The 17,678-nt window shown below is 56.2% G+C and overlaps 3 protein-coding genes across 15 annotated transcripts in view; all 3 read right to left on the bottom strand.

The window, feature by feature from the left end:
* Positions 1–453: 453 nt before the first annotated feature.
* CYP26A1 (cytochrome P450 family 26 subfamily A member 1) lies at positions 454–4,071 on the bottom strand. Of its 2 annotated transcripts, XM_068950047.1 has the most exons (8): positions 3,353–3,651; positions 2,976–3,200; positions 2,578–2,865; positions 2,343–2,492; positions 1,824–1,958; positions 1,465–1,617; positions 1,125–1,258; positions 458–1,041 (listed from the first exon to the last, which is right to left on the bottom strand). In XM_068950047.1, the coding sequence occupies exons 1-8, from the start codon at positions 3,539–3,541 to the stop codon at positions 1,020–1,022; spliced, it is 1,296 nt and encodes a 431-aa protein (XP_068806148.1). In that variant the 5' UTR covers positions 3,542–3,651; the 3' UTR covers positions 458–1,019. The 2 variants fall into 2 exon arrangements, with proteins under 2 accessions (XP_068806147.1, XP_068806148.1); XM_068950046.1 differs by having other exon boundaries at positions 454–1,258; positions 3,353–4,071.
* A 1,085-nt stretch (positions 4,072–5,156) lies between these two features.
* Positions 5,157–15,114, bottom strand: CYP26C1 (cytochrome P450 family 26 subfamily C member 1). 2 transcript variants are annotated; one of them, XM_068950044.1, is made up of 5 exons: positions 14,644–15,114; positions 14,428–14,552; positions 12,444–12,599; positions 7,875–8,399; positions 5,157–7,739 (listed from the first exon to the last, which is right to left on the bottom strand). In XM_068950044.1, the coding sequence occupies exons 1-5, from the start codon at positions 15,065–15,067 to the stop codon at positions 7,380–7,382; spliced, it is 1,590 nt and encodes a 529-aa protein (XP_068806145.1). In that variant the 5' UTR covers positions 15,068–15,114; the 3' UTR covers positions 5,157–7,379. The 2 variants fall into 2 exon arrangements, with proteins under 2 accessions (XP_068806145.1, XP_068806146.1); XM_068950045.1 differs by having other exon boundaries at positions 14,428–14,703; positions 14,828–15,114.
* Positions 15,115–16,131: 1,017 nt separating this feature from the next.
* The window catches only part of EXOC6 (exocyst complex component 6), a 109,357-nt gene continuing 107,810 nt past the window's right edge, over positions 16,132–17,678 (bottom strand). For all 11 annotated transcript variants that reach the window (XR_011142150.1, XM_068950033.1, XM_068950034.1 and 8 more), the window contains one exon: positions 16,132–17,270. Coding sequence is in view for 8 of the 11 variants with exons in the window: in XM_068950033.1 (XP_068806134.1) it covers positions 17,138–17,270 (133 nt within the window). In the remaining 3 variants the exon portion in view is untranslated. The remainder of the gene's footprint in view (positions 17,271–17,678) is intronic.

Here is a 17,678-nt window from a genome sequence, read left to right as displayed (position 1 = left end):
CACAGAACAAGATCCAGTGGCCCGTTTATATGGGTTAGGAGTAGTAGGGGAGCAGAAGAGTTTTAGGGAATATTTTCTTCTCAACCCATTTTCTCTAGCTAGCGAGAAAGGCTTACGTTACATGCTATTCCTCCACTTCCCTTTAGCTTTCGTATTGACTATGTCTGAAGATTATATGCTTGAGAAAGAGACCTGTACCACTTGCCTTCACTTCATACTGGTTTTTGTGAATTTATGTGTTTTTGCACCGCTTTTGCCACTTAACGGGTAACATTTAGAACAATTTACCATTTACAAGTGGGAACCACATTTGTGCATGGGGCAGGGGGGTAAGGTATGAGCATAATAGAAATAGAGGACAATTCATTCACAAAGACAGATCTGACTTCGCATCCAAACCCTTTAGGCCCATTTTAACTTGTTAAGCTACTCTCTAGCATACAGGCAGATCTTCATACAGAGGATCTTCAAAAATAAACTTTATTATCAACTTAAAATTCACACATTAAACATAAGCTCTATACACAGGTAATACTGAAAACATTCTCAAACAATAACCATTTAGGTAATTTGGATGAGTAGTGAGTTACCGTTTTTTTCAAACGCCTTTAAGGATATTTCTTAATACATACACTGTCCTGAAATGTCTTCAAACACTTAGCTGGTCAGCTTTCAATAACATTTTTAAATAGGGGGAAACTTATTTCTATAGAAATAACATTATCTAATTATGAATCAGAGACCCATAATTATAGTGCTTGGAAAAAAATATCATAGCCTTTTGAAATATTTAGAAGACATAAATAACTATAATACATTTACAAGTTTAAATATTTAAAGGCCTTTGTCACTATAAAAAGCTACTTTGTACATACTAAATGTGATAGTAATCCAGCCAGAGGCAAGCGTTGAACCCTCAGATTTGGCCACTGAAACCTATGAATTTGGTCGGCAGGTTGTCCACAGGGTACACGATAGGGCCCGTTCTCATTGTAGGAGGTCCGTTCAGCAGCTGCCAGTCACAGCTCCGAGCCAGCTCCACTGTAAAGATTTTTAAAAGGACTTTTGCAAACTCTTTGCCTACGCAGCTCCGCAAGCCCCCACCGAAAGGGATGAAACTGAACCTAGAGGAGTCCTCTGGAGATGGAGCCAGGAAGCGATCCGGGTTAAACTCATCCTTGTCGGTAAAGAGATCTGCCACATCATGGGTATCGCAGATGCTGTAAATAACATTCCAGCCTTTAGGGATCTGGTAACCCTGTCGAAGGGAAGGGAAAGGAGTCATGAAGCGCCCGACTGTGCGAAATAAGCCGAAGTCTCGGCACAGGATGCGTTGGTGCACCCCACCTCCTCCCTCCTGGCTTACTGCAGGTCACTCTCCAGCCGTTACGCTGCCCGAATCCGCTAGCGCTCTGCAGCTGCTCTGAGCAGCTGAGCCTGAGCCCGAGCCTGAGCCCCGCTTACATTTAGCTCAAGGGTCTTGAGCGCAATCCGAAATCCTCCGGGAACAGGTGGGCTCAGCCTGAGGGTCTCTTTGATGACGCAGCCAGTGTACTTTAGCTGCTCCAAGACCTCCATGTCCAGCTGCTTATCTTGGTGGGAGCCGCACAGTAATCCCTAGAAAGGGAGATGCTGCCATGGCATTTACCGAAACGGTGGCCAGAGGTCCCTACGCTGCAAAGCAGCCACCCTCAGTGAGTGGTGCTTTGCTGCCACCTCCAAAGCAGGGTCCCACCTGGGTCGAGGGGAGCCCTGTCCGCAGCACAGCCCCGGGGTACCTTCCCACCTCCCGCTCCCGAGAAACGGCTCGGGGAGGCACCCACCTTCACCTGCAGCTCTTTCCTCACTTTCTGCAGGATGTCGGGGTGGAGCCCCAGGAAGGCGATCAGTGACGTGGCAGCACTAGCGGTGGTTTCGTGGCCCCCAAACAGCAGCTCTGTGGCAGACTCCTTCAGTTCCTTACACAGGAGGCAGAGAAGGGATAAAAGAGGCCTCAAACAACACCTCTCCCCCAGGCCCAATCTACCACCTTCCCTGAGGGAGACAGGCCTGCTGTGCGGCGCTCCCAGCCCAGAGCCGACACCTGAGGGGCTGGGGACAAGGCGGGGATGCTAGGCTTCCCACAGATGCAGCCCTGATCCTGCGCTCCCTGTCCAACAGCCTGGTTGCAGCCTCTGCCCACAGGAGCCCAGTGAGCAGCATGAGCTGGTTTATTGCACTGGGAGGGGAGGCTGCACCTCCTGCTCTCTCCATACGGCCCCTAAGGGTAAGCATGCTCCTGCCAGGGAGAAAGGGGGGAAGGGCCAGATTCGGTCCTGGGGACCCAAGCACCAGCCTCTCACCTGCATGTTGAGCTGCTCCCCATTGCCCTGTGTGTGCTCCATCAGCAGCTGCAGCGCATCCTTGTAGCCACCCTCAGGCTCCTTGCGGGCCATCTTGGCGCGGATGTTCTCCTCGATCTTGGCGTGGATGATGTTGCGTGCCCGCAAGCCCTGGGTGGGAGGGCACGGGCCTTAGCCCCCGGCCGCCCACAGGGCTGGGGTACCCTTTCTCCTCCCAGCCCACAGGGAGCCTTACCCGGTAGAGCCCGCTGAAGGGCACATCGATGGGGAGGGAGAAGAGGTTGCGGATCATCTCCTCAAAGGCCTCCACCAGCTGCTGCTCGCCGTCAGGGCCGGCCTGGCGGGGCTGGAAGCCCAGCAGGATCCTCATGGCGATGCGAAACATGAGGCGCTTCACCTCGGGGTACACCAGGAGGCAGGGCCCGGCAGTGCCCAGCCACCGCGCCAGGCAGGCGCTCACCTCCTCCTGGATGACGGGCACGTAGTGCTGCAGGGCATCCCGGGAGAAGGCCCGCATGATCACCTGCCCGGGGGAGGAGGAGAAGGAGGAAGAGGAGGAGGAAGGGGACAGGGGCTCAGCCGCGGTGCCGCGGGGCGGCCGCCCCCGCTCCCCGCCCGCTGTCGGGGCCGTACCTTTTTGCGGTGCTTGTGCTGGCCGTCGTGGAGGTTGGAGAGGCAGCCCGAGCCCAGGATGGTGCGCACCGAGGCGGGCCACTGCACGGAGACGAGGCGGTGCTCGCCCAGCAGGATGTGCCGCACGTTCTCGGCGCCCATCACCCGCACCGTGGGCCGGCCGAAGAGGTGAGTCTTGTAGATGAAGCCGTATTTCCTGCGCTTCATCTGCAGGAATTTCCGCCGCTGGGAAGGGGGGGGGGGAGGAGAGGCAGTGACAGCAGCTCTTCCCCACCTGGGCACGGGAGCCCGGCAAAGCCACTGCTCATCCCCATCCCCTGCAGCAAGTGGAGGGGCCGGGGCGCTTCTCCGCTCCCCGCGGCGTCGCCTCGCCTTACCTGCAGCACCATCTGCAGCGTCTCCCCGAAGAAGGGGAGCCCCATGGTGCCCGGCGGCAGCGGCAGCGGGCAGCTGGGGTCGCGGCCGCTCACGCAGTACAGGTCCCAGAGCTTGACGGCGGCCAGGAAGAGCAGCAGGGGCAGCAGGAAGGTGCACAGGGCGCTGGCGACCAGGGCGGAGAAGCCCATGGCTGGGGAGCGAGTCCCGCCCGGCCCCCCGGGAGCTCCGAGTGCGCGGGCCGGGCTCGCCGCGGGCCGCCTTTTATACCCTTCCCAGGTTGCTGCCCACCCTACCTTGGTCCGATAAATTAGTTCACCCAAAGTTCATCTTTAATTGCGGATTGTGGCCTGGCTCCTCCCCCCGGAGTCTTTAACTATTTGCTTTGCGCGGCGCATCCTCCTGCCGCAGACGGCGGCCGGGCTCGCTCCGCGCGGCAGCGCGCTCGGGAGCGGGGCCGCCGGCCGCCGCCGCGGATTTATCGCCGACGCTCGTTGGAGACCAGCAGGTTGCGCCGGGGCGGAGAAACTGCCCGCTCCAGCGCCGCGGTGCCCGGCTGCGCGGAGGCACGTACCCGGCGGCGCTCCCAGGCTGGCGCAAGCTGAGCGCTGGGTCCGAGGGGGCGCGGAGCTCCTTCCCCCTTTGCCAGCTGCGCCGAGGGGCTGGCGAGCAGAGCGGAGCCGCCTCCGCCCGCCCGGCGCTGTCTCCGCCCGGGAACCGCGCGCGAGCCGGGGGCCGCCGGGCTGCTGCCGGCACCGGACGGGGCGGGCGGTCCGCTTTGCCGGGGGCTCGCCGGGCGGAGCCGCAGTTGTGCCATCGCGGCGGCGGCGCTCGGCGGAGGAGCCTCCGCTGTTGTCCTCTGGCTCACCTCGAAGGCCCGGCTGGTATTTCTGCCCGGCCCCGGAGGAAGGAGCAGCGGGCTGCAGTCCGTCTCGGCCTCCCGATGCAGGTTCAAGCGCGGGTCACCGAGGGAAAGGGAGGTGAGCGCGGAAAGGTCACATCCAGCCCGCTGCGCCGGCTCCTCTCCCCGGGATCCGCCGCTCTCCCCGGGCCGTCGGGGCTGCCGCGGCCCGGAAGAGGCGCTCAGGGGCAGCCCGCTTGCAGCCGCCGCCGCGGCGGGAGAGCCGGGCGGGCTGCGCTGCTCCCCGGGGCCGGCGGCGGGGCCGGGGCTGCTGCCGGCAGGGAGCGGCGGGGCCGGGGCTGCGCTGCTCGGGTCCCTCCCCGCGCTGGAGGCGCCGCCCGGCAAGGGGCGCCCGGCGCGGCGCGGCGCTGCCCCGACCCGCGGCTGCCGGGGGAGGGGGCCGCGGACCGCGTCCTCGGCGGCCGCTCGTTTGCTACCAATAAATATCGTACTCGCCGTTCCCCCCGCCTTCCCGCGCAGTTTGACTTTCTTGCTCCTACCACGAGCTCAATAAACGCTGGGAGTTGCGTGCGGGGGGGGGGGTGTCATTTTTAATTACTATTTTTTAATGACAGTCAACGCCTAGGCCGGGATCCCTCCCTGCCTCCCTCTTACGGCGCTTGGCAGGGCCGGGGCGGGAGCAGGGCTGCCCCGTCCCCGCATCCCGCGTTGCCCCCCGCGGGGCGCGCAGCGCCGGCCCGGGCGCCTCGCTGCCCGCGGCGGGGCCCGGCCGGGAGCGGCGGCCGCGCCCTGACCCGCCGCTCTCCCCTCCCCGGGCGCTGACCCGCTTGTGACCTACACCACGGACCGTGACATCTGCGTGAACCCGGCCGGCAACCGCGCCAAGTTCACTGTCTATCAAAATAACGAGATACGGTGGCCTGAGCACCGATAATTGCCACAGGAAGGCTTTATTATCTCCCCAGCTGTGTATTCTGCAGCCATCGGCTGGAAAAGAATCAAATGGTAAAGAGTGAAAGAGATAATTAAAAACAGCTTGGAAGGGGGTCAAGAAATTAACAGCCTAATATGAACAAACTTTGATTGCAAGTCACAATTATTACACTTCATTTGTAAATGCTCATGTTTACTTGAAAACAAAATTAGTTTCGATTTTTTTTTTAAACCAGATTCATATTACATTTTTCAGCGGGTGGCTACAGGGCTCGTTAGCGCTTGGGATGATTTTTAAGTGTGCTGCTGGAGGACTCCTGGCCCTCTTGCACCCCGTGCTGAGTGCTGCAGACCCTGGTCCTGCATGCAGCCCTGCCCTCGGTGGGGACCTGTGTCCCCCCACGGGTCACAGCCACGCCAGCTGATTAAAGTTAGTCATTGCCACTTGCAGCCACCGCCTCCTGATTTCACCTCTGATAACTGGAAAGATTCACCTTCGGGACAAGGTCAGGAGGGGCAGGGGCTCTGGTTCATTACGGGGTCGACCTGCCAACAGCACTTAACTCAGCCTTGCGGTTCAACCTCTTCCAGATTTGACCTGTCACGTTTGGGAGCCGCGTTTCTGCCCCAGGTAGCGGCCGTGCCTGCTGCGCAGCCCTCTGACGGCTGCCGGGAGCGCGTGCCCCGGCGCAGGGCTCCCGGCACAGGCACGCCAGCGGGTGTGGCTGGCACAGGGTCATTTTTGGCCTGGCACTGAAGCAGGGCAAAGGCAGGAACTCAGGGGATGGGGCAGCTGCCCGGAGCCTCTCCAAAGAGCTCTGCCTCGGCCCCACATCCGGGTAACCGCGCTCGTGCCCTTGCAGTCGAGTCGCTGCCGCTTGTTCACACGCAGCCCACAGCGTGACAGGCCCCGGGAGCGCTGGAGGGACAAGGTGGGTGGGCTTCCTCCACTGCTGCCAGGCGGGATGGGGATGTGCCGCGGTGGGCGGCTTTCCCAGCCTGTGGGGGTGTGAAGCTCCAAGGAGTCATAAATACGTTCCAGTGGAAGGTGGTCCTGCACCCAGCTCTGTTCTCACCAGGCCTCGCTTCTAAGCACAAATTCATTTCACATGGGAAAGGAGTACCCTGTGCCTCCCCAAGGCAGGCAGTGTTCACCTGAAATCGTGCCCTCGGTGCCCAGTCTTAGCCCCAGGTGGGACCGGGGCTGCGGGAGGTGGTGTGGTGAGCCCGGCCAGCCGCCGTGCCTCTCCGCGTCACCTTTCTCACGTCCCCTCTGCGGTGTGAACAGCACCAGCAGGCCCGTGGGGTTTCCTGTCTTGAATCAGTTGTTTTCAGAAGGGTCTGTTTTCCAAATGTTTATTCCCCAAAGCTCCCTCCCCTGCTTCAGTCCGCTCCCTTGGTGCAGGCAGCAGCTGGGAAGGGCGTCTGGGGGGGCCGGGACGAGGGCTGCGCGGCAGAGCCCCAGCAGCAGCGTGCCGTGCGGGCCCGGCGCTTCGCCCAGCCGGTACTACCAGCTCGGCGGGACACGGCCTCTGTGTCGGCTCTAACGGGAAGTGCAGGAACCAGATGAAATAAGTACAATAAAAACGTATTTATACCCTATTGCTCTAGCTATAGCTGATGCTGCGTTAGGCAGCTTTGGGTTGCGCTGTTCCGCAGAGACAGCCCCCGAGCCCCGTTTTCCCTCATTTTTACATCTCTAAAGAGCTACGGCGAGGCAGGATGCGCTCGCTGCCCCTCCTGTAACACCCACAGGAGCTAGTGCTGGGACAGAAGAGCTCCGGGAGCCTTGGCTGTGGGCTGGGATTTTGGTGCCCGGTGCCTGTGTCGGTGCAGGGAGCTGCGCAGGGCAGGGGCTGGGGGAGCTGCGCAGGGCAGGGGCTGGGGGAGCTGCGCAGGGCAGGGGCTGGGGGAGCTGCGCGGGGCAGGGGCTGGCTGAGCCCCCCACGGGGGCCGCTCACGGGCGGCAGCTCTGCTGGATTTTGCCCCTTCCTTCGCCAGGGCAGGGGGCTGCGGCTGAAGCACGCCGTGCTCAGGGGTGGGCTCTGCGCGTCCCTCCCTACCCAGGAGGGCACCAAGAGGCAGGAATAATAATAAAAAAAAAAAAAAAGACCTTTGGGGTTTTGCTCCGTGCTGGACGGGGCAGGGCGTGCAGCAGCCGAGGGCGGCGGGGCCGCTGGCCCCCTGACGCTGAGGGGCGCCGGGACCAGGGCCGGGGGCAGCCCGCTGCCGGGTCAGGCCTCGCTGCGGCCGGCAGGCTGCAAGGGCCGAAAGTAGAGCTGCAGCCCGTCGACGGGGTGCACGATGGGCACGGTCTGCATGGCGGGGTAGGCGGGGGTGGCCAGCTCCCAGCGGGCCGTGCTGACCAGCTCGATGGCCAGCAGCTTGAGGATGGCCTGGGCCAGCTCCTTGCCGATGCAGCTCCGCGCCCCGCCGCCGAAGGGGATGTAGTGGAAGCGGCCCACGGCCTCCGGCCGGGCAGCACCGAAGCGGTCGGGGTCGAAGGCGCCGGGGGGGCTCTGGTAGATGGCGGCTGTCTCGTGCGTGTCGCGGATGCTGTACATCACGCTCCAGCCCTTGGGGATCTGGTAGCCCTGCGGGGCGGGGGGAGAGCAGAGGAGGGGAGCGTTACGCGCCGTGCGCGGAGGGGGCAGCTGCTGAGCAGCAGCGCCGCCACTGTGCCGGATGCAGGGCGCTCAGAGGCAGCCCGCCGGCGCGGGGGCACTTACATCCAGCTCGAACGTCTGCAGCGCCGTCCTGTAGCCTCCGGACACGGGGGGCAGCAGCCGCAGCACCTCCTTGATGACACAGTCCAGGTAGCGCAGGCGGCTCAGCTTCTCCAGGCTGACGTCCGACGGGCAGCGGCAGCCCGGCCACGACGGCTCCTCGAGCTGGTGGCCGCCTCCGGGGCTGCTCGGGGCAGAGGTGGGCTCCGGCGGGGCAGGGGGCTGCAGGAAGCAGCCGCCCCCGGGCTCTCCGTCCTCCATCGCGCCCGGAGGCTGGCTCTGGTCCTTGCAAGCGTCTCTGGCCGTGGTGAGGAGCAGGCGCTTCCTCCTGTCGCTGCCCTGGGCTGTCAGGGAGTCCGGGCAGGGTCCCGTGGGGTAGCACTGGCACTGCCTGTACAGCTCGTGGGACGCCAGCTCCCGCCTGATTTTTTCGATTGCTGAGGGATGTTTTAGCAGCAGGAGGATCAGAGAGGTGCTGGCACTAGCCGTGGTGAAGAAAGCGGCAAATATGAGCTCTATCGCTGACTCCTGGAAGAGGAGGGAAGGTGACAGGTTTGAAAGCCATTTTAACCTGGCTGTGATTGAATTTTCAGACTGTTTTCGCCTTGGCAAGTTTCATCCCTGTGCAGAGCCCTGGGCTTCTCCGCTGTTCTCCACAAACCTGCACCCACCCTGGGTCAGCAGGGACCAAAATTTCATACAGAAATGGATGAACTGGACATCTACTCTCCAAGGAACTGATGCAGAAACCCAGCTGAGATGAGTACCCATCACCTCCAGCCCAGCCCTTCTGAGCAGTCCTCCCAAGGCTTACGGATTTTAACAAACATTTTAACATGCATTTTAGCCTACTAAGTAAAGCTCACTGTAAGCATTAAGTTTTTTCATTTGCCAGTTCCTCTTTGTGCCCAGCTTTTGCCTTTCTGGCCAGCTGGGGGTTATGAGGCTGCATGTTGATGTATATGTGCTAGGTGCCCTGGCAGCTAAGACAGGTTGCATTTGATCCATCTCCAGTTAAAACCATTTGCTTGTGTGGAGGGGGACTCAAGCCAACAGAGTGAAAGCAGAAAAGCATGTGCTATAGCAAGTCAGCCCAGGAGGTCCAGTAGCTGGCAGGGAGCTACTCCATTGGGATCTACAACTCAGGCAAAGGACTTGCTTGCTTTTTTAAGTCTAACAGCTTGAAGGATGGCAGTGTTCCTGATAGCTCCACAGCAGAGGTGTCCATAAATAGAGTTTGGAGGTTAACCAGCTCAAATATATCACAGCACAGCCATATCCATAGTTCACTCTGCCTTGGATCACCGACCCCCAGCCTCACCAGGGTGCTGTGGGCTGTTTGCAGTGCCCTGCGATAAACTGGAAAATAGTTCTCCAAAAGTTAAAGGCTCTTGACAGCCTGCTAACTTAGCTACGTTGCCTATGGCTAGAGCGGCTAGGAACCAACTCAGGCAAAGTTGCAGAACGAGCATCCCATTTTTCCCCTCCTTTCACTAAGCCAGAATGAAAATGTTTAGGTTTAAGACTTAAACTGTTGCTGTTTACTTTATTTACAAATATGGCTGAGCATTAGGCAGCTACTTCACTGCTTGCACCTGACAGTGTCCTCTCCTGGGGCAACCCTCATACATGTCTTCTAGTCAAAGCCTTAGCGGCCAGCTGCTCTTTGGGATGCACAACACGCTCCCCTCATAGTGCTGCAGTCACTCCAGAGAGGGACAGCCACTGGCAAAAGGCAACAGGAAAACAACATGGTAGGAACCGCTCTAAGCTTCTCAATCCCTTCCAACACCAGCAAACTAAACAGAATAATGTCAACGAACCCTGGACCCCAATGACATCTCAAGGAGGGGGGGAAAACCCACCAAACTCTGCTTGGCTTCAGTATAGTCAGGATTTAACTTACAGCATTATCTGAAAGTCTCCGTGGCACCACGCCACAGGGCTGAGAGCGCTGGGGCTGAAGGACAACGCAAAAGCCAAGGGAGAAGCCCAGGGGCCGAGAGCCTGGGCGGTGCTGGGACCTGGCTGGCCCAGCTGAGCACACATCGCTCACGCCAGTGACAGAGCAGAGCCAAAACCGCTGAGGGAAACTGAGCAGTTTCCTTTCACACATCTGCGTATATCTCAATTTGAAATTGTTCTGACACTGCTTCTGGAGTGGAGAAGCCAAAAACACCAGAAAGGACACCTAAAGCCTTAAGGTACCGGGAACCAACTCAGGAAAGCCATGGGTAATATAACAAAGATTATTCTTTGCTACTGGTCCCCAGCACCATGTATGGGCTGGACTACGGGCCTTTGCCAGAGTGCAGCTCCCAAGGACATCTTCAGCTGGAATAAAAGTCCTGAAATGACAGTTCCCCCTTCCCACTCGCTGCCTACCACACCTCCTGCGGACACCACATTCACAGCAAGATAAGAGACACGGATGAAAATAAATCTCTTAGATCCATATTGTGCAATTAAAAAACAAGACATTTCAGTACCATGAGAGGAATTCAGGGCAGGCGCTGCCTATTGAAATAATAGCTCTTAACGACTGCCTGCATCGACCTCCAACAGTGCTGCTGCTATGTAAGCTGTGAGGCTGAGCTGCTCACTTTCTCTCTGCCTTTATAATGCCAACATAACTGATGATTTGGAGGCTGCATCCTTCCACATCTTTGTCAGCACTGCCCTGTGCTAAAGCCCAGCTCTCCACTGGGGATACAGGCAGGTCAGCATACCTGTCCCACCAACTCAGTCATTGACAGCTGCTTCTATGCAGGGATTTTTTTTTTTTTAAATCTTCCAAGGTTTTAAACTTTTTAAGATAGTACTTTGGCAAAGTGCTTCACTTTTTAATAACCTTTATATTTGCTTACTGAGTTCATGCCACCTTGCTGAGTTCATGCCACCAGTGCAAATCACAGCGTATCCGGGAGAATGCAACGTCTTCCTTCAAACTGAACAAAAAGCGGACTGAACTAGTGTCTGTTAGTGTTTGGGGTCTCTCAAAGTTACATATCCATGACTTGAAGTCAGCTCTGAATTTTTGACCCCAACTAACCATTTCAGTAGATGAGAGCTCTACTCTGTATTATTATAGTGAATAATGTTACCATATTTACAAGTATATGCAGAGTGGTTTGCAAGTAATTTTGTTAAATACAGACAACGTAGAAAGTTTGTAACTGTACAGAGTATAAGACGGCTTGCAGCTCACTGTCATCCAAATCACCTGGCTGAGTCCTTCTAAGTCACTGACATTTCCCTACGTGTTCTATTTAACATCCTACTGTTGTTGTCTATTTGTGACCAGAGCCAGAGACATGATGTGTGATGTACATGTGCATACTAACAGCGATTAATCAATCCTAAGCAATCAAGTTTTGATTTGGCAATTATTGCCTTAGGTTTTTCTGTTTCGTTTTATAATATATACTCATTCTAATTGTATCTAGTAGTCTCTGTAGTGTCTTTCAAATACTTTAGAATTCTTTACAGATTTGTGAAAAACATTTGTCTTGAGACAGTTTCCTTAAATATCTAAAAAATCAGTAATACTGTGTGTGTTTATTAATTTTAAACAATATTCAGCTATTGTACCCATGCAAAACAGTTTCAAAGCTTGTCATATAAATCTAGTCTCGTATTTGTCACTGACACAGAATGACCTGGAGGTATGAATGATGTGATCCTAAGGACAATTTATTCCCAGGTTGTTTGACAAAATGCCCTTCACTTCCAGTTGGTATTTTTGCCTCTCTAAGGACTGCTGGAATTGTCCCTAAGTCATGGGGCTTTCGCCTGTTCGTGGTCTCAGCATAAAAATCCACAAGCTACATGATATAATTAATGACTAGGTGATAGGGAATGACCCACAATCCATCATCTCACATCTGGACCAATTTTGGGGTATTGTTTCAGAAATTTCTGGGCTCAGAGCCCTGAGGAACATAGGGACATTATCGATAGGCCTTGCTATGCTAGATGTTGAGGGGTGTTCAAGGAGCACGTTACTAGCTCTAATATTTCCAAGATAATAGCATCTGGAGGTTATTGAGTACACTGTGATGTACAGAGCCTTATCACAGCTGCATAACCCTGATAGCATGCTCTCTAAGTCAGGCTGAAGCCAGGAGGCAACGAGGAGGAAAGGTTAAAGAGCATTTATTTGCTTTTTAAATACCGATTCTGTTCTAATGCAAAGAAATGTAATCCTACCAGACCATATAAGCAGCATGCTGCCTACCACCTCGTGTGCTGGCCTGAGAGCTAAGAGCTGTTTACACACCTGCTTTTGCTCCAGAACCTACTCCAGGTGAGGTCCTCAGCCCTCTTCAGTCTCTGGAGTGTTTCTTTCAATAGGGAAGATGAGCTGTTTTTCGTGGGCACATAAGGGCAGGCACATAGCAGAGCACACCGAGTGCAAGCTTTCTTGCTCTCTTTGGAGGTGGTGTCCTCAGAGTTGATAAGAGGAGGGCACAAGCCAGCAGCTCGATGTGGGACCCTGCATAACTCTCCTCCTGCTCCTCCACCCAGATCACCCAAACAGCCACCAGGTTGGAAAGGGGGGGGTCTCGTTACCTTCAGCTCCTGCATCGTGAATTCTTTGCCATGCTCCTTGGCACTGTTTATTATAAAATCCAGAGCATCACTATGATCTTCTGAGTTGTCGCTCTGCAGTTTTTCCTGTATAGCCTTCTCCATATACTTGTGTAGCATGTCTCGTGCTCTAATTCCCTGTGGAAGGCAGACATAGTTCAGGAGAGCCTGAAGAACCGCCCCCCACCCAGAGAGAGTGGGGACCCCAAATGTGGTCATCTTTAATCCCAGGATTGGTAACGGCAAAAACCATTTGATCCGTTGCCCAGCCCCAAAGCCTTGCAAGAAGTAGTGGTCTGGTGAAATGCTTTTGTCTTTGGTTAAACTGCTGCAAATTCTTTTGGCTTTCTGTTGTGAATCAAATACATCAAGTCCCAAGAAACACTCTGTGGGGAAAAGACAGCAGTAAACCCACAGTACTGATCCCAGAGGAGCCTGCAGTGAACAAACTCACAGTCAGGTCCAAAGGAGGCTTGCCCAAAGAACAAGAAGAGGTGACTTAATAAAACTGAGTCCAGGAAGCAAGGAACATCTGACACAGTAACAAATGAGTGACCTTTTCAGGATATATTAGCTAAGGATATGTTAATCACACTCAACTAATCTCCAGTAGATTTGTTCTATGCAGCAAAACATTTAAGAAGATCTCAGCGAGTCAAGTGAGACACAATCTCTGTGCAAAGTGGGGATGAACTGATTCACAGAGTGTGGCTCTGTAGCGTGATGCCGCCCTCAAAAGCCAGCGGGAATAGAGGTTTGGGATGAAGAGTGGCCATGACCAGAAGCTAGGAAGAAGATGCAAGGGCTGAGAGAAGAGGTGGAAAAGACTAGGCAAAGGAAATGGAACAGCGAGCAATGTAAAGGAAAAGGGGAGCTAAATGCAAGTTGAAGAGGCTGGTTTAGGGCCAGATAGATTGTGCCTGACCTGAGAGATGACAGGGAGAGATGGGAGGGGTGGTGAAAGCTCACACTGGTAGCAACCTGCAAGGGGAAACTTTGTGGACAAGGAAACAAGAGCTGTGAACCGATGTAGAAGAGCTGCGAGGAAGCTGGGAGAGAAGTAGGACTGGCTGAGGAAGGTGATCTGGTGGGGTAGAGCTCAGAGTGGAAATCAGAAATTGGACAAGACCTTGCTGAAAGAGCCAGGAGACCTGGGCTACAGCAGGAGAGGGCCTGGAGGGGTGGAGAACCTAAAGCCTGAGGAGAGAAAGGAGCTTGGAATGGGAGAGGAGTGGGACACAGGACCAATACTAGGAACAGGAGCATGGGGAGGCAGGTCAAAAAGGGCAATCCAGCAGGGAAAAAATGGTGGGTTTGAAGAGGCAGCAGACTGTCCCTCTGGTATGTTCCCCTCCAGGACTCCTCGCTGCCCCTCTGCTGCTGGGAGACAAGGACTGTATGTGGGTCTGGCGTCCTCAGCCTGCTCTGAGGTGCACAGAGAGGTCCCTGCTGTGGCCACCTGCCATTTCCTCATGCCCACAGACCCCCTCTGCCATGGGCTAGCATGAGCCCAGGTGGGATGAGATGGGACAGGACCAGATGTGAAGGATTAACCAGAGCCAGCACAGGCAATGTATGGATCGGGGGAGGAGAGCAGGCAATAGGCATGCCGATAACCTGAGCAAAAGGGGACTGACAAGCGGCTTAGCAGAAAATAGAGCCTCAGAGGAGCTGAAACCCACCCTGGAGAAAAGGCTCCAGCAAGGTGCATAGCAGCTCCGTGCTGTACAACGAAGAGCTGGAGCCAGCACAGCGAGGTGCTGGAAGCAAGCAGGAGCGGGCGAGAGGAGGAGAGAGGCCAGAGGGGCAGCTGGGGTGGGCAGCACTTTGAGGCCTCAGCACGGCACAGGGCACCGCAGAGGAGGCCCATCAGAGTCCATATGTTGGGGCCTGTGGACCCAGGGGTGCGTGCTGTGGGGCCCAGGCCTGCGTCCCAGCTCAGAGGGAGCGGGGCAGGCGGCAGTACCTTGCGCAGCCCACTGAAGGGTATGTTCAGGGGCAGGGAGAAGAGGTTCTCCACCATCTGGTCAAAGGTTTTGGCCAGGTCCTTGAACTGCTTTTCCTCCAGACGGAGTCCCAGCAGAATCCGAGCTGCAATGCGGAAAGTTAAGGTTTTAGCGGAGGAATAAACTGCGATGGAGCCCGGCTCCATGCACCAGCCCCGCAGCTCCCAGCTCACAACCTTCTGGATCCGCGGGAGGTAGCTCTCCAGGGCAGCACGGCTGAACACTTGGGCCAGGATCTAGGAGAAGGGGGGACAGAGGCAGGCAGTTAAAGCAGGGGGGGCTGGGGTGCCACCGACAGCCGAGCCCGGGCAAGAGGTGCCGCCTGGGCCGCGTGCCCCTTCGGGGGGCCGCAGGGCTCACCTTGCGGCGCTGGCGGTGCAGGTCGCCGACGGAGCCGAGCAGCGTGTGGGAGCCCAGGATGATCTGGGTGCTCTGTGGCCACTGCGCGCTGACCAGCGTGTGCTCGCCCAGCAGGATCTTGCGGATGTTCTCGGCGCCCGTCACCCGGACCACGGGGCGGCCCAGCAGGTGGGTCTTGAAGACGTTGCCGTACCGCTCCCGCCGGGAGCTGTGGAAGCGGGAGCCCTGAGGACGAGCCATGGGTCAGCCCGGGGCTCCCGCCAGCCTCTCCGCACCCCGGCCCGACGTCCCTGCGCCTTACCTGGAGCAGCCAGTGCAGGGTCTCCCCAAAGAAGGGCCAGCCCATGGAGCCCTTGGGCAGGGGCAGGGCGCTGGCACGGTCCCTGCTCAGGCTCCAGCGCAGCGCCCACAGGGGCCGGCACAGGGCGACGAGCAGCGCCAGGGCCAGCAGCGCCGCGGCGGCGGCCGCGGGCCAGGAGAGCCCCGCCAGCATCTCCCCCTGGGGCGCCCCGCGGGGCTCCGCGCCCGCCGCTGCGGGGGACGCAACGCGACGGGACGGGGTGGCCCGGGGCGGGCGGGTGCGGGGGGCGCCGGCTGCCCCGCTCCCTGCCCCGCCGCCGGGGGCTGGAGCTCCGGGGGGCGGCCGGGGCCCCCAGCCGTGCCCGGGGCGCGCCGCGGGGCCGCTGCTGCCGGCGGGCGCTGCGCGAAGGGTCCTGCCGCCTCCCGGGCCGCCCGCCCCGGCTCGCCTCCTCTTCCCTCTTCCCCCCTCGGACACATTTATATAGATATTGGCCACTTACTCCCGATCCACCTTCGGAGATGACGTCTCCGCTGCATATTTAAGCAGCGCGGCCAAGTGCGGTGATTGGAGCCGGCAGAGCCGAGGGTATTGATTGAAGGGGCGTGCGGGGACGGCGGCGGGGGGCGAGCGGGGGCGGCCGGGGCAGCTCCCCCCTCCCCGGGCCTGGGGGGGCCCAAACCCGCAACCGCGCCCACCCCCTCGGGGTGCCCCCCCCCCGACGGCCCCCAGCCAGCGCTGGCTCCGGGCTGTGCCCCGTGCCCGGCGGGGAGCCCCGCCGCGGGCGCCGTGCCCCTCGCCCTCCGCCGCCCCCCGCGCCGGCCGGGCTCCCGGCCCCGCCGCGCCGCGCAGGGCAGCGGGCGCGCAGCCCCCCGCAGCCGCCCGCCGCGGCGCCCCGGGGACGCAGCCCCAGGAGAGCGGAGGAGCGCCGCGGCGCAGCCCCCCTCCCCCCCAAAACTCAGGCCCGGAGTGCGTTTTAATGCGCGCAATTAAACACACGTACGGGTAGGGTTTATATTACTGTATTGAGACCGTCAATAACTTAAAAATACAGCGAGATGTGCGAGGGGTTTTTGTTTTTGTTTTGTTTTTTACACGTTCTGTTTGGTTTGCACTCGTTAGACAATCTCTTTGTGTCTAAAATAGCCAGGAGGGGACAGTGCAAAGAGAGCGGCGGCGGGACGCAACGCTAAGCGCTGGGATGGGTCTGGCTGCCGAAAGCGCGTACTGACCAAAAGATGCGGCACGAAACCAACAGTGGCAAATCTACCCCTTACTGCAGTCTAGGGGAAAGACTCTTACAAAAAGTACAGTTAGAAATAGTAACCCTGAGGAACAGAAACAAAAAAAAAGTCACATTATAAAGAACTCAAAGGGTTATTTACATTCACAAACTCAAGATTAAATCCTTTTGGAGAACAAAGCCTATAAGCGCTAATGCTGAATAAATACCAAGTCTAGTTCTCAGGTAGTTTTCAAAAATCAGAAGACTTTTTTCATACCTCCTGACTACAAAATCTGGTATACAAAAATTATGTTCAATCACTTTAAGGCTAATATACATTTAATGCAGGAAAACGACAGGCAGCATCTGAAATGCAAATATCTCGACGTTTAAAAAATATTAACTTAGGATTTATCCAGAAAACATCAACTAAGAGATCATTTCTCAAAGAATTCCTAGCCAGAGCAAGATTTTGGACATCAAGTCTACACACATTTAAATAATGTATTTACAGTTCAGTTGTTCCATGTACAATATGATTGATCTGGTTTTTATTGTACAGTCCCATTTTTCACCAGTGGTTTACAATATATAAAATAGTATTCGATCCATTAAAAATACATACAAAGAATTGTTTACTGAAGACACCATGTACAAGCCATCTTTTGCATTTATCTTCCTTTACTCGCTCAAACAAACGTCCTAACCAATACCACGGTTTGCTTAGTAGAAATAGTGGCTAAGAAATACCTCTCGGCATGATGAGATAGGAGTTGATTTAACAGACCTATGTGTGCTGGGACATACCATTCACTAAACTCCTAAGTTGCTTCACTACGGTCTCTATTAGCTTCTGCTTGTCCCGATCATTCTTCCTGAACTGAGCAAAAATGTTGTTCTTTTTGCTAGTGTCTTTCATGCTGGAGGGGGAAAAACAAAAGCCAAACGACACGGACACATTAGAAACATAATTTGAGAAGGAAAAAAATCTGCCATTTAAATAGGTTTACTTTCGTTCCTCTTTTGATCTTTGTGTTAATAAGAACTGAAAGATTACAAAAGCTGTTATCTATGTGTTCTTAAATTAAACTTCCGCAATACGGAACTCGTTTTAACAAATATGACTTCATAAATCGCCTGTAAGTATTAAGCAAATATCCCTTTAGCAGGAAATTGGCCCTACCAATTGCGCGAGGAGAGAAGCAGAACAGAAAATCCCTTAGTACCATCTACTTCCATGGCAAGTCCAGGCTCACTGAATGAGTGTTTTCTTCAACAAAATTACCCCAAACCGTTATTGCTAGTCTCGAGGAACAACGAATTTAAAA

This window comes from Struthio camelus, chromosome 7 (genome assembly GCF_040807025.1).
Source record: "Struthio camelus isolate bStrCam1 chromosome 7, bStrCam1.hap1, whole genome shotgun sequence".
Classification (NCBI taxonomy): domain Eukaryota; kingdom Metazoa; phylum Chordata; class Aves; order Struthioniformes; family Struthionidae; genus Struthio; species Struthio camelus.
The sequence above is the reverse complement of the archived record's forward strand: the minus strand, read 5'-3'. Positions and strand labels throughout refer to the sequence as shown.